The 16239-nt window shown below is 38.3% G+C and overlaps 1 protein-coding gene across 2 annotated transcripts in view; it reads left to right on the top strand.

The window, feature by feature from the left end:
• The window catches only part of TTC21B (tetratricopeptide repeat domain 21B), an 82942-nt gene that overhangs the window by 48343 nt on the left and 18360 nt on the right, over nucleotides 1–16239 (top strand). For both annotated transcript variants that reach the window (XM_030325033.2, XM_030325034.1), the window contains 4 exons: nucleotides 4436–4624; nucleotides 6263–6373; nucleotides 7608–7689; nucleotides 15911–16061. In XM_030325033.2, coding sequence (XP_030180893.1) covers nucleotides 4436–4624; nucleotides 6263–6373; nucleotides 7608–7689; nucleotides 15911–16061 — 533 coding nt within the window. The remainder of the gene's footprint in view (nucleotides 1–4435; nucleotides 4625–6262; nucleotides 6374–7607; nucleotides 7690–15910; nucleotides 16062–16239) is intronic.

Genomic DNA, 16239 nt, shown 5'->3' with positions numbered 1-16239 from the left:
CTGCCTTGGTTATATGAGTTCTTGTGTTGTATGAGCAGATAAATCAAGCAACACTGAGAACAGTGTACTCAGTATACTGAGAAACAGTATACATGGCTAGACAATGCCAGTGGGCCAAATTTAAATAATTTTAAGTTTATATGTTATAGCACTGAGATTATTCATCTTTAATAAAATTTAAAGAGCCCTAAATTTCTTCCCAGTTGTTAACATTCTATGCTTTCTGATCTCCAAAAAGATAAATCCTGAGTTATAATTCAAACAGAAACTTATAAATATAATCAAAGTTTTTGATATTTTAAGTTCATTTATTCAGGACCCATTACTGAGCCTAATCTCCACCTTATGGAACTTTAGGAGTCCCATCATAGTATTTTTGCATAATTGCTAAACATTGTAGGCCATGGCAGAACTGCTACATTTAGGGAAACCCCGTCTTATTAATTGTACTTTCTAAAGATTTCAGATTTCTGAAATAACTCCACATTTTTTCATCTTGTCATCTTTCTGTTACCTTTTAGCCCTGTCCAGCATTATCTTTTGCCCAGACTCCAGGAGCCTCTTAACTAATCCCCATCCCCTTCCAATCTTGTTTCATTCCAGTTCTCCACAACACCAGAGTAATTGCTCTAAAGGGCAGACCTGATGTTGTCACCCTGTTGCTTATAAACATGTAGTAGTAACTACCCTGTGTTAAAAACTGCCCTCTAGAATAAAAAGCAAATTATTTAACAAGCTTACCTGATGTAAATTATCTCTGTATTTCTAGCCATTTTTCCTTCTAATTCTTTGGTCAAACAATAGTATCCCGCACCTTCTTCCTTCACCTGTCATTCCTAATGCCTGTAATCCATCCCATCTCCTTTCCTTCTCTCAAAGTCACATGGGAGTACTACCAGTAATTCTTCAAGTCTCACTTGATCTCCAAGATTAGGTCAGGTCTCCTATTATGTAATCCCAATGCAACTGGTATTTCCCAGCCATAAAACAGGACCCTCATAATTTGCCGTAATTATTTTATTATCTGTCTTCACGCTAAAATTAAAATTTCCATGAGTGTAGGTGTAGTTCCATGTTTTGTGACCCTAGCAAATGCTTGCTTCATTAGTTTACTATGCTGTAACAAATCGCCACAAATTGTAGTCAATGAAAACAATACACACATTTATTTTTTCACAGTTTCTGTGGGTGTGTATTCTGGGCATGGTTTAGCTGGGTCCTCTAAAAGGTCAGGACAGTCAAGGTGTGGCCAGAGCTGGGTTCTCATGTGGAGACTTGTCAGGTGGAGGATCTACTTCTAAGCTTAAATGGGTTGTTAGCAGAATTCATTTCCTCAAGGCTGTGAGACTTAGGGCTCCAAGTTCCTGTTTGCTTCTTGTTGCAGATCCTAGAGGTTCATCAGCTCCTTGCCTGGTACGCCAGCTAATAGGGTCACTTAGTTCTTCAAAGCCAGCATGGAATAAGTCTACTAACAGAGTCTTATGAAATGTAATCATGGGGGTGACATTCCATCATATTTGCCATATTCTATTGGCTACAAGTAAGTTATAGGCCACACCTCACACAAAGAGGGGTGATTAATACAAGGAAGTGAACATCAAGAGGTGGGGATCATGGGAGTCATCGTAAAAATCTGTCCACCATGACAGGTGCTTGAAATTTGAGTTGAATGATTGAAAGGAAACCATACATTTTTTAAAATTTTTTTAAATGTTTATTTATTTTTGAGAGAGAGAGAGAGAGAGACAGAGCACAAGCAGGGTAGGGGTAGAAAGGGAGGGAGACACAGAATCTGAAACAGGCTCCAGGCTCTGAGCTGTCAGCACAGAACTCGACATAGGGCTCAAACTCAAGAATTGTGAAATCATGACCTGAGCCAAAGTCAGACATTTAACCAACTGAGCCACCCAGGCGCCCCGTGAAAACCATACATTATTTTAATTATTTAATTGCAGGAACAATTACAGGGGAAAAAAATCACTTTTTATTATCTTAACCATTTTTTCTGTGAAAATAAAATCTAAATAAATTAAATACAAACAACCGATATGTCATAAAACACTAACAATTTTGTGACTTTTAACTTAGTGTAGCTTTAATTACTACGAACAGATTATATTTATTTTTGCTTTTTTTCGCTTAACATTCGTGTGGCTTTTTCCCTGATGTCTATGTAGCTCCATCTTCCTCATATAAAATATAATGTGACATTCTGACTTTATTGATAGGTTTTATTTTGATATGGCTTTCAGTAAGATACATATACAACAAGGCTATTGAAATATAAAAGGAAAATTAAGAAGTCTATGAAATAAGATGTTTATATGTCATCCTACCCAAGGGTTTTATGGAATTTACAAGAATATTATAAAATAAGGAGAGAAAGTAAATGCATTGACAATCAAAGTTAATATAGTTATTTTAACAGACAGTTAAATTTAGCTTTAATCTTTCTGGAACCCAAGGAAAAAACATAGGAAATGGTATCAATTCTTCAAGAAAATTTTATTCTGTATGAAAATATTTTCTAATCATTATATACTCACAATCATTGACTGTTCTTTTATGAAATGACTTTAATAGGAAATGCAAAAACTTTTGCTCAAAAAATCTGCCCTGATTATTTGCCTTCAGGAAAATGCAAAGCAGGGCACTTGGGTGGCTCAGTTGGTTAAGCGTCCTGCTTTTGATTTCAGCTCAAATCATGATCTCATGGTTGTGAGATCAAGCCTCACCTCAGGCTCCATGTAATGGAGCCACCTTAAGATTCCCTCTCTCCCTCTCCCTCCTAAATAAATAAGTAGATAAATAAAGTGTTTCTCTAGAGGTTAAGCTAATGAGGTCCACTCATCTGACTTTGTAGCAATTTAATTGATGCAGAGATAAAACTTAGGTTATCTGGAGAATGAATTGTGTACCGTTTAGACCTAGGGTGACCAAAGAATTTATCATTCTAGCCAAAATACTTTCGAGAGAGAAAAAAGATAGAATTAATAATAACCTGGCACAACAGATATAAAAGGTACTGCCAGATGGAACGATACATTCACTCTATTTAGACAGTTGTTTCAGAGTTTTTTGTCTGTGAGTTTGTGAATATGTGTGCAAAACTATGCACACCAATATATGTATGTATAAAAAACATCAAATATACAAATGTACACATACCTCTGCACTTAAGCATACATTCATATAAGCAAAATAAAAATTTCATGAAACAATATTAACCTTTACCACATGCTATATATACCCATGTTTTCTAATCTTTCCTCTTTTATTTCCAAAAGAATGCTTATTATGACACCTTAAATTAATGTTACGACCTACGGTTCTAAAAATACTCTGCTTTAGACCATCTTCGTCAAATACCAGTTGTCAACCAACATTCTGACAGGAGTCCCCAGAAGGGCTCCCTGTGTGTAGCATAATGTGTGGCAGATGGTGGGCATTTTACTCTTTGTTAAATGAATGCATGAATGCCTTAGTGGATGGTTATCTATAGCTCAAAGTTAAATTTTATTGTGAAGGCCTAAAACGTAGGACTTCTCTGTCATTTACAAAAGGAAGGTCTCAATGTTTCACAAATCAAACATGTAGGTAGGTGATAAGACTGATATTCTAGTTTAACAACCTGCTCTACATTCTTACCTTGACGGAGGCCCCTACCTCCTTTCTGGGTATCTGTGTATAGTGTTGGACCTTATAAATATACACCACCAGTTCGTTGGTCATTTCCCCATCATTAGACATTTGAGTTGCTTTCAGATTTCTTATTTTTTGTTGTTTCTTTTTTTGTTTTTACAACAAATAACAGAGGTTGTTTTTTTTTCTTTTTAACAGATAACATGTTTCCTTTTTTTCTTCTAAGTAACATCCATAATACCTTCCCAAAAGTGGAACAACTAAGTTCAGTAGTTTGATTCGTTTTATCAAGTTAGCATGTTTTGCTAGGATGCTCTCCAAGAATGTTTGGACTCACTCGTTTGTCATCACCGATACATGGATGTACTTACTGCCTGAAACCTTCCAATATTTGATTTAATAATTTTTAGATACTACTTTATTAATTTAATAAACATTTTATATTTCCACATATTTAATTGCAGCATCTAGATTATTTTCCATATATTTGTTTCATGCCTGCATTTCCTCCTTAGTGAGCCTTCTGTACATATCCTTATAACAGTGGGAAAAGACTCAGTAATTTTATTATACTTTGTTTGGAAAGATATGTGCATGCTGGCTCATTTGCAAACAAGCACATGTTTAAGACCTCAATTAAGACATTTTCTTTGGATCAGGCTTTGTTAGATTTAAGGCCAATAATGCTTAAATATATCTTCTGTAAATGTATGCCGTGTGTGAGTTATTGATAATTGTTTAACTTATTTTCCATTTCTTTTTTAAATTCCTTTTTATCCTTATTTTCTTCTAGGCTCGAGAATTACAATCTCGGATACTAAAACGTGTTCAGATGGAACAGCCAGACGCAGCTTCTGCACAGAAGCATTTAGCAGCTGAAATTTGTGCAGGGATTGCCAAACATTCTGTTGCTCAGCGAGACTATGAAAAAGCAATTAAGTTTTATAGAGAGGCTCTTGTTCATTGTGAAACAGATAATAAGGTCAGAACCTTTATAAAATTTTCACCGCCTTTTATTCCAGATGTCATCTAATTGCCCCAGATGTAAAATTCTTACCAGCTTGTTTGTAAAAAAATAAATGTAATAAAAATACAAGCTAAAAAATTAATATTGTTTCTAGAAATTCTTCAAAATGCCTCATGTAATAATGTCAGAGTCTAAAACTTATCGTGGAAGAAGTGACATAAAATAAATCAGTAAGCTCTTTGGTTTTTTTGATATTAATCTATGTTTTAATAATCACTCTAAAACAATTTCTCAGTCTCGGGTATCTGGATCTTCATGATTCAGTTCAGTTTACTAAAATGCTATTGAACACCTCTGTATTTCAATTGCTATTTGGTGCTGGATATGCAGAAAAGTGACTAGATTGAATCTCCTACCTAAAGTGGCACAGCATGAGAATACCTGTAAGGATAATACTGGTAAAGAAAACTTCTATACGTGTCTGGTTATGTAAATTAAAATGCTGTTACTCTCTCAAATCTAGATAGATGATTAATTTAAAAAAATTAATATATGGCTAAATACTTCTTTTTTTCTTTTTCTTTTTTTAACTTAAATCCCAGTTAGTTAACATACAGCATAATAATAGTTTCAGGTGTACAATATAGTGATTCAGCAATTCCATATAACACCTAGTGTTCATCACAAGTACCCTCCTTCATCCCCATCCATACCCCCACCCACCTCCCCTCTGGTCACCATCAGTGTGTTTTCTACAGTGAAGAGTCTGTTTCTTGGTTTGCCTCTATCTCTCTTTTTTTTCCCCCTTTGCTTATTTGTTTTGTTTCTTAAATTTCACACATGAGTGAAATCATATAGTATTTGTCTTTCTCTGATGAATTTATTTCATGATGCAGGAGAAAAGACAACTATATTTTAGAATTTAAGGTTTTATTTTTTTTTTCAATGTTTATTTTTTTTAGAGAGAGAGACAGAGTGTGAGTTGGGAAGGGGCAGAGAGAGGGAGACACAGAACCTGAAGCAGGCTCCAGGCTCTGAGCTGTCAGCACAGAGCCCGATGCAGGGCTCGAACACTTGAGCTGCGAGATCATGACCTGAGCTGCTTAACCAACTGAGCCACCCAGATGCCCCAAAATTTATGGTTTTGAATTGAACATTGTAAAATGAATACAACTCTTTCAGATGTAAGGCAAAAATAACCCTTAAGGCATAGCCAAATAGGTACCTTGTATAGTGGTGGTTAAAGGAGTTAGAATCATGTTTTCAAATCTGAAGCATAGTTTGGAAATTATCTGCTAAAAAGCTTTTTATTTTTCAAATGAGAAAACAGGTTTAGAGGGATAACAGGGACCTGGCCCCATCGTGGAGAAGCCTGGACTAGAATCTAATCTCTCTCTGATTTAAGACCAGTGTTCTTTTCACAGTGCTTTGTGTCTGTATACCTTTCAAGTGAGTTACTACCTGTTTTCCCCCTTTCTTCCAGTATAAGAGAAAATAGAGGCGGGTATGTGTATAGTTTTCCTGCCGATCATGCTTGGCATTTTTATTGCAATCGCTTTTGGTCAACTGAAGTGTAATCTGTGTCCAGACATTTTCCATATGCACTTTTTAATCCAAACAGTTTCTGACTAATCTTGCGCTTTTTCTCTACAGATTCTGTTGGAGCTGGCTCGATTGTACCTGGCACAGGACGACCCTGATGCCTGCCTGCGGCACTGTGCGCTGCTTCTCCAGAGTGACCAGGACAATGAAGCTGCCACCATGGTCAGTACAAAGGACTTCAGTGCTGGAAAGGCAGTTGTGTTTTATATTCCATGTGGAAGTTTCAAATTTTACCCCGTAAAACTAATACTAGATGAGAGGCCTGGCTCATGTTGACTTTTGGAAGAAACAGTATTTTTAACATTATTAGCATATTTTACCAATAAAGACCAAGAATCTTTTTGTTTTATAAGAATGGCAAACCTAGGTCAGGCCTTTACTTTCCCTTTGGGGTCTAGTTAATTTGTCTTTATGCCGAAGAGGATACATGATCAGGAAGAGTTGATGTGACAAAGCTATCATTTGCTAACGACTGACTTTTAAGTACTTACCCAGACATGCAGGACTAATTAAAAAGTTTCCATGGGACTTTTGTAGTTACAGAGAGAAGCCTTGATGTATTGTTCTAAGATGGTGTGCTTTGCTTTCTCATTTTTACCCGGGTTGAGATACGAGTTCATTTCCCAACGGCTAGGTAGATGATAGTATGTGAGGTTCACTGAAAATTATTATTATAACAAAAAAGAAGTATAAAAAGCATCCCTTTTAAAACACAATAAGAAAAGCTCAGTAGATCTTGTGTATTTTAAATTGCTTTGGAATATTTAGGGTTTAAGAGTATTTGGGTTTTTTTAAATCTTCTCGTCCTTTTAGCCAAATCCAGGGAGGCATCTTTTCTGTCACGGCACATAGAGTGTGCAATTCCCTTCAAATTTCTGTTTTTAAAATAGCCACTTGAAACATATTTTCTGCTAAAAATAAAGTTTTGTGAACAGAGTGATCTGTTTCACATCCTTAATTATCTTCTGTTACAGTGATATGAATTAGTGTAATTCATATCTTGAGTCTCGAATTTTATTTTATTTATTTTTTTAATGTTTATTTAATTTGAGAGAGAGAGAGAGAGAGAGAGAGACAAGAACGTGAATGGGGGAGGGGCAGAGAGAGGGAGACACCGAATCAAAGCAGGCTCCAGGCTTTGAGCTGTCAGCACAGAGCCCAGCGTGGGGCTCAAACTCACTAACGGTGAGATCGTGACCTGGGCCGAAGTCAGATGCTCAACCAACTGAGCTACCCAGGCTCCTCGATATACTTGAATTTTAAATGGCTCCTTTTTGTAAAACTTTGCCCTCTTCATGTTTTTCATAGGTGTTTTCATAGCCCTAAATCTTGACAGGAAAGGTATGTTTTGTAAAATATATGGCAATAATTTTAGAACCAACTTTTACCTTTATAGATGATGGCAGATCTCATGTTCAGGAAACAGGACTATGAACAAGCAGTGTTTCATTTACAGCAGCTTTTAGAACGCAAACCAGGTAAATATCCATTAATTATGTTTTTACTAATGCAGTCAACTTCCTTTCTCTTCTTTTTGACTGTTATGAAAACCTCAGTCAAATCCAACTCTCTATTCCACACCTGCCTTTGAGTAGCAGAAATGGCTGTAAGGAAAATGCAGCACCTTTGACTGGCCTCACTTTAAATTATGACCACAGACCCCCCAGTGGGCCCTCAGATGCTGCCTGGCAATCCTGCTGTATTTCTCTAATGAATTCACTCATTCCAGCTGCTTTTTATACCTTCTCCTCCCCCCCTCAAACCTCTGGCCCCCTCATCCCCCTTCCTTGTCCTCAACTAAAAATGTTGCCGCCCACTTGAGTAGGAAAATACGAGCAACTGGAAGAACTCCATTCGCCTTTCATCAGGTCTGCCTTCTCGCAGCCGTTGTCCTCCCCGGATCTGCCATCCTTCCCACAGCAGTGTCTCCCTGTGGGCCCGGGATGCCACCCCTGTCCTCCCGGAGGGCTTTCTTCAGGCACATCTGTCTCTCCTGCACCACCATTTTTTCCCAAGTCCACGCACGAGTATGGCGTGATAGCCCCTTGCTAAATATATTAACTAAAAACCAATTCTTAACTGTCCAGTTACTCTTCCTGCCAATTAATGCTCCATTCTTCGCTTTTCCCGGATAGAACATCTCCTCTAAACGGTTCCCATCTGTGCTGTCTCCACATCATCTGCTCCGCTCCTGCAGTCCAGGGAGGCTGTTTCTGCAGGACAGGCGGCCACCTCCAAGCTGCCAGAGCCTGCGTTCATGTCTCAGCTGTCTGCTTCCGTGGCCTGTCCTTACGCTCAGCACAGCTCCTTCCCTCCCTCGTGAAGGACTTTCTTCACTTGCCTGCTGGGGCGCTGGGCTTCCCTGGTTTTTCTTTTTTTGTTGTCTACATCTTTGTTAGATCTCTTTTCTCTTTATGACCTGTAAATATCAGAATGTTCTAGACCTGGGCTCTCAAACTTTTTTTTTTTTTTTAATATAGTCAGCCCACTGGGTGACTTCATCCAGGCCCATGGCTTTATGTCCTACGTGTATGCTGGTGTCTTGCAAGCATGTTCCTCCAGTCCTGACCCATTCCCACTCTGCTGTCCTGGGGGGTCTCCAGCTTGACATGTTTCTGTAGAACAATGGATCTCTCCCTCTGTCCCTCCAAATCTACTCCTCCGTTTCTCACCTCAGTAAATAGCATCACCATTTACCCACTTAGGCCCCAAACCTTACAGTTACCTTCGGCTCATCTTTCTCTCTACCACATCCCGTCTGTCAGCATATATCCGTGTGCTCTACCTTCAGGGCATACCTGGAATCCCATCACCTTTTACTTCCTGTGCTGCTGCCACCTGGTCTCAGGCATCAGCGTCTCTCACGTAGATAGTTAATGCTCTGTTCTCAAACTCACCCCTGTTTCTGTTCCTTGCCTCCAGACAGTCGAGAAATACTTTCAGCTGAAAGTAGCAGAGACTGTCCCTCTCAAAGTTCCAGTGGCCTGAATGATTATGGCTCTTTATTTTCCTCTTATGTAAAAGAAATGTAGAAGTCGGTTATGCGGAGAGCGGCATGGAGGACCCACAGTATCATCAGGACACCTGAGTCCTCTGCCTTTTTCTCCTGCCCTCATCAGCCTGACTTCCACTCTGAGTATCACCTCATGGTCCAGGATGACTACAGCTCTAGCATCAACGTTCCAGGGCCCAGATGGGGAAGGTTGGGGTGGAGGTGGCTAAAAGGGATTACCTCCCTAGTGAGCCATCTTTTTTTTTTTTCTGTAAAAAATTTCCCTTCTGGAAGCACCTGCATGGCTGTAAAAGATGGTGGGAAAGGTCATCTTTTAGTTGAACCCAGTGCCATGTAGGATAAAATCAGAATTCTGATAGTAAGGAAGAAAGTGATGGTAGACATTAGGTAGGCAACAGTCCTTGCAGCTTAGTGCCCTGACACTTTTAAATTGCTCTTCTTGGGGCGCCTGGGTGGCGCAGTCGGTTAAGCGTCCGACTTCAGCCAGGTCACGATCTCGCGGTCCATGAGTTCGAGCCCCGCGTCAGGCTCTGGGCTGATGGCTCAGAGCCTGGAGCCTGTTTCTGATTCTGTGTCTCCCTCTCTCTCTGCCCCTCCCCCGTTCATGCTCTGTCTCTCTCTGTCCCCAAAAAAATAAATAAACGTTGAAAAAAAAAAATTGCTCTTCCCTCTTCCTGGAATATTCTGGTGGCGGCTACTTCACGCCTTCAGGACTTGGCTCCAGCATGGCCACATCCTGAGAGCACCCTTCTGCAGCCATCCTGTATCAATGACACCTCTTACTGCTCTCTATCTTTCTATCTTGTGTTTGGTTTTTTTTATATCACCCTAAATAATAGAATGTAAGCATCAAGTGGCCAGGAACTTTGTCTTTGTTGCTGTGTTTCCAGGATTTAGAACAGTATCTGGCCAACTTGGTGCTCAGTAAATATTGGATAGAAAAAGAGTGGGAGGAGCAAAGGGAACAAGGGAGAGGGAAGGCGGGGAGGAAAAGGAAAACAGGAAAGGAAGGTGGAAACAGTAATGTGTGTTACTTACGTTTTTACCAAAAAGAGTTTGAAATCTCAGAGGACTCCTAGAGGTGTCACTCAGTTCTTGTAAACCCTAATGCCTTCATGGCGGGATGCCACCACTGGCAACCAGAACTGCCTGGTTTGGGCAGCTGTCTCTTTCAAGTAGGGCAACTCAAAAACCTTATAGACTCTACTATTGTAGTTACTAATGCTTCTACTTTTAAAAAGTTTGAATTTGAGAACAACACTTTCTACTTACAAACAAAATACCCCTCATTAGAGTAAAGGTTGAAAGAAAATAAGTCCTTTCTGTCTTTATAGTGATAACAACATTTTATTTTATTTCTACTATTTTTATTATCTTTTTAAATGTTCTCCCACCTTTGGATTGCCTCATGCTCTGTTGTTGTTTCTTTCTTTCCCCAGTCTGTCCCAGCTTCTACCCAGGTGTTATTTAAAAGAGTGCAGTTAATCCAGGTGCCTGGGTGGCTCAGTCGGTTAAGCTCAGGTCATGATCTCTCTCACAGTTCGGGAGTTCAAACCCCACATCAGGCTCTCTGGCAACAGTACAGAGCCCCCTACAGATTTTCTGTCTTCGTCTCTCTCTTCCTCCCATCCCACTCTCTCTCTCTCTCAAAAATAATAAATAAACATTAAAAAAATAAAAAAGTGCAGTTAATTATATTAACATCTTACCTCTTCTACTCACTCTGAGTACATCTTCCCACCTCAGTTGCCCAAAGCTTACTCTAACTTTCTTCAAGCCTAAGTTATTTTTGTCATGCCATTTCTGTCCAGGGTTCTAGACTCTGCTTGTCCTTTTCTCCTTCTATGAACTGCCAGTTTAAGGGACACACATACTATTTTCATTCTGTCTCAAGCTGTTCTCATATTGTAGCACTTCCCTCTGAGTGAATAATCAAACCTGGCTTCTTTAAAAAAACAAACCTCTGCCCTTGGAATATTTTTAAGCCATTGATGATGCTAGTACCCTCACATAGAAGATTTGAAGAAGCCCTCATCTGTCATGTGAATTTGGTCTCAGCCAGGTAACTTGGCATCAGCATTTTGTTGAAAGAGATAATAGTCAAATTGGCTTAGTAGACTGGCAGCTTTGGACTGTCTGTTTATAAACAAATATAAAATAAATTATTTGTAAATTCAGTGTACAGACTTTGTACATTGGAAATACCAAATCACATACATCCATATGTCCAAATCTTTGCATGTTTCTTTTTCCTTTTGCCTATAATGCACATTGCCTTCCTTACTCTTTTTCTCTTTCCCAACACATGATCCAAAATATACTCACCCTTTACCAAAAACAAAAGCCTGTGCCTTACTGCCACCACCTATGCTTTAAGATGCCTTACATGATGCTGAGTAGGGGGACCATCTACCTCGATTTGCCGGAGACGAGAGGATCTCCTGGAATGCAGTACTTCCAATGCTAAAAGAAAGTCTCAACAAAGTGGGATGAATTGGTCACCCAAATCCTAGATGACTTCACCCATATCTCTTTGTCTCGTCTCTTCTAGTATCTTTCTGAAAATATTTTGCATACATTTGTCTTCTCCATGGGACTACAGTCTCCTCAAGTTTGCAGAGATCACGTCATATTCATCTTAGTCCCCAGCATCAGACAAATCACCAAGCACATAGATGGTGCAAAATAAATATTTATTGGTTGAATGGATCAATGCATGACTAAAATACCCAGTCATTTAAAAATACAAAATGTTAAAATTTTTGTGGTCTCTGTCATATTTTAGGTTTTTAATCTTGCATTCTTTATTCCTAATAGGACTCAATTCACAGATCTGTTCTATCAGAATCATTCTAAAACCTGAGTATCTATACTTACTCTCTGCATGAATTATAGGTCATCCTAAGTAACACATGTTATACCTTAAATTAATGCTGTATTTTAGCTGACTTCAGAAATGCACTGTCTAATTTGAGTTAACCTAACTAGTAGACAGTCCTTCCTATAGAGGTAATTACTGTTCTCTTGACGGATTACACCTCTTAACTCTTAAAATCTCCACATCATCTTGGGTTGTCCCTTCCCTCACACTAACTTCTTAACAGGGTTCATCAGTTCTGTCTGCTAAAGAGCCAGCTGTCACATCCAGGCTGCCGTCTGCTAAGCCTACTGCTCGAATTAGCGCCTTTATCCCCTCTCACCCAGACCAGTGCAGCCCCCGCACTCATCCTCCAGTCTCTAGGCTCCTGCCATTTGACACCTTCATAGCACTTCTGTAAATCAAAAACTGCTGCTTGGCATACAATTTAGGATGGCTCTCCAGGGGAAAGTCTAAAATCATAGCATTATTTTGGTAATAAGGCAGCCCTAAATTACTGGTCCATTTGTATTTCTTTTTTTTTTTTTTTTTAAACGTTTATTTATTTTTGGGACAGAGAGAGACGGAGCATGAACGGGGGAGGGGCAGAGAGAGAGGGAGACACAGAATCGGAAACAGGCTCCAGGCTCTGAGCCATCAGCCCAGAGCCCGACGCGGGGCTCGAACTCACGGACCGCGAGATCGTGACCTGGCTGAAGTCGGACGTTTAACCGACTGCGCCACCCAGGCGCCCCCCATTTGTATTTCTTACCCCTCTTCCTCCACTTTAATATCAGGTAACCTTGGACTTAGCAGCACTCCCCATGCTGCTCTGCTCTGTCTTTGCACATGCCATATGCCTCTTGGAATGTCTTGGTATGTCTAGCAAGATCCTCCTCGTAGCCTTCAGGCTGCCCAAAGGTCTGATTCTATGTGAAACCTCCCGCCTCCCTCGGGCAGTTAGGAATTCTGTGCATTGTAATTCCAAAGCACTTTTATTCATGCTGCATCGCATCACACTATAATCATTTGGTATCTTCTCCCTATCCCTCAATAGGTATGAACTAAGTTTTTTCAGAATATATAATACATTTCAGTTTTCAGTGGATTCCCTAAGTACAGAAATTTGCCTGTTTGTCAGATTTCATGGTTAACCAAAAGACAAGTCAGTATCAGTGGTAATTATAATTTGAACTAATAATACATTTCAGTAGTATTGGAAAGTGATAATTATTTAAGAAACTGGCCTCCCAATGTTGACTTTAGATAATATTAGCAATATCATGCATCGCACGTATTAGCAACATCATACAAAAAAACTTTGGCCAGAAATTTTCACCTTCACATCCTGCCTAATCCAAGACAGCTTCTAGGTCCTGTGACTTTATTGTGGGTAGTTATCCCTAGTTTCTGTCCACACTTTTGGAGTTGTAAATATTACTAATGACCATTGTAATTTTTTTTTTTAATTTTTTAAGTTTATTTATTTTTGAGAAAGAAACAGTGCAAGCTGGGGAGGGGCAGAGAGAGAGGGAGACAGAGAGTCCCAAGCAGAGTCCGTCCTGTCAGCAAAGAGCCCGATGCGGAGATCATGACCTGAGCCAAAACCAAGAGCCAGACGCTAAACTGACTGAGCCACCCAGGCTCCCCACTAATGACCATTGTATTTTTAAAGCTCTTTCATGACCTTTTTCTATTTGGTCTCTATGACATGTTGAGGGTCAATATTATATTCCTATTCTAAGAAAATAGGTAATCCTTGACTCAGAGAATTTGAGTAATTTGTTTGAATTAACATAGCTAAAAGACAAGACCACTAGTTGAATCCTCTTTCTCTGAAACCATGCTCTGTATTTTAGTGATGCCAAAAAACAGGAAGAACAAAATCTCAAGATATTAGGTAAAGGAAGGCAAATGATGATGTTGTCAACCTGGATTACGTTAACATCATGTAATAGAGTAGAAACCAAGCCTACAGAAGTTTTTTTTTTTTTAAGTATTTTTTATTGTGGTAACATAACAAAAAGTACATAACATAAAATTTGCCATTTTAGCCATTTTTGAGTGTACAGTTCACTGACATTTAGTACATTCAAATTATTTTGTACCCATCGCCATTTTTCATCTTCAGAACTTTTCCATCATTCTAAACTAAAATTCTGTACCCACTAAACGCTAACGCCCCATGCTCCCCTCCCCCATCTCTTGGTAACTCCCATTCTACCTCTCTATGAATTTGACTACTGTAGGTAGATACCTTATATAAGTGGAATCATATGATATTTTCCCTTTTGTGCCTGGCTTATTTCATTTAGTATAATGCTTTCAATGTTCATCCATGCTGTAGCCTATGTCAGGATTTCCTTCCTTTTTAAGACTGAGTAATACTCCATTGTGTGTATATACCACACTTTATTTGTCCATTCATCTGATGATGAACATTAGGTTGTTTTCACTTTCGGCTGTTGTGAGTAATGCTGCTATAAACACAGGTGCACACATATTTACTTGATTCCCTGCTTTCCATTCTTTTGAATATATACCCAGAAGTGGACTTGCTGGATCATATATTTTCTCTCCTTAGAACATAAAATCAAGGAAAAATTTCTTAAAAAGTTTTTGTTTGTGTGTTTTAATTCTAATTCACTCAACAGAAAAGATCAGCGTAGCTTATACAATGATTTTCGCAAATCCCCTACTATGAGTCCTGTGCTCACTGAAACTTGAGAGTCCAAACATCTAAAAAGCACAACTATAGAGAAGTAAAATATGAGCCATTGATATAATAGACTATTATGCAGCCATTTAAATCATGTTTTTGAAAACTAATGAGTTGGGAAATGTTTATTGTATAATGCTGAACCAAAATTAAAACCCCAAGTGTGACTTCAATTTTGTATATTAATATTGTATATTAATATTGCATATTAATTTTATATATATTAAATATTGATAGAATAAAAGTAAATACATAAATACTGATAGAATGATTTTCACTCACAAATATGTGAAAAGAAAAGTACCAAAATGTGGTCATCTCTAGCTGGTGGGAATATGAGTGATTTCTTTTTCTTTATACTTTTCCAAATTTTCTAAAATGTCCATGCGTTATTTTTACAATCTGAAAAATATTTATTAAATTTTTCTCAAAACAGTATTTTAATGATATAAAAGAACTAGATAGAATTGGGAGAAGGATTTCTAGGAACCTGCCAGTAAATTATACCTGATACCAAAGAACTAAATTAATTCTTTTTTCTTAGGAGAAGGCAAATTAGGATTAAAATACTAGGACTGATTTGTTACAGTTGTATTATGGTAAGCTAGTGTCTAGTACATTAGTCACATATACATATTAAGAAAAATCTGGAGTAAAATTTCTAATTGCCCACCCCAAACATTATCATCAAAAAGTACTGTTCTCACCCTGTTCCTAGCTAAGGGTGGAGGAGAAAGGAGGTCAGAGATAGTCTTAACCCTGTGTAATCACATCAACCCTCCTGAATTCTACAGTTACAGTTTAGATGATCAATGCAGAGACTGTTTCTAGATTTTGGTCCCAGGAACAGTTGAAAATTAAGTTATAACAAATGTACATTTTTATACATTGGCTTGTATAGAACCTTCTCCCACTGCCCAGACCAACCAAACCTTTATCCAATTACTCATACAGTCTTTTTAAGGATTTATAATACCTAAAGCATTCCTTTTGCTTGTATTTAAATTCTACATCACTTAAAGTAAACTGTACTTTAATGAAGCAGGATTATAACCACAAAAACAAGAGATATAAAATGTTGTCTATATTTGAAATATTCTTTGTTTCTAGATAATTACATGACATTATCTCGTTTAATTGATTTCCTGAGAAGATGTGGAAAACTTGAGGATGTTCCAAGATTTTTCTTAATGGCTGAAAAACGTAACTCCAGAGCAAAATTGGAGCCGGGATTTCAATACTGTAAAGGACTATATCTTTGGTAAATCTGTTGGTGAATAAATCCTACATAATAGTTTTTTTCTTTCTCATTGTGAATAAAGTAGAATAAACTTTCCTTTGTCTTAAGATAGATCTACATTTTATGGAGCGCTTGGGTGGCTCAGTGGGTCGAGCATCCAATTCCTGATTTCGGCTCAGGTCATGATCCCAGGGTCATG

The sequence above is a fragment of the Lynx canadensis genome, chromosome C1, assembly GCF_007474595.2.
Source record: "Lynx canadensis isolate LIC74 chromosome C1, mLynCan4.pri.v2, whole genome shotgun sequence".
Lineage (NCBI taxonomy): Eukaryota > Metazoa > Chordata > Mammalia > Carnivora > Felidae > Lynx > Lynx canadensis.
This window is presented reverse-complemented; position numbering and strand designations above follow the sequence as displayed.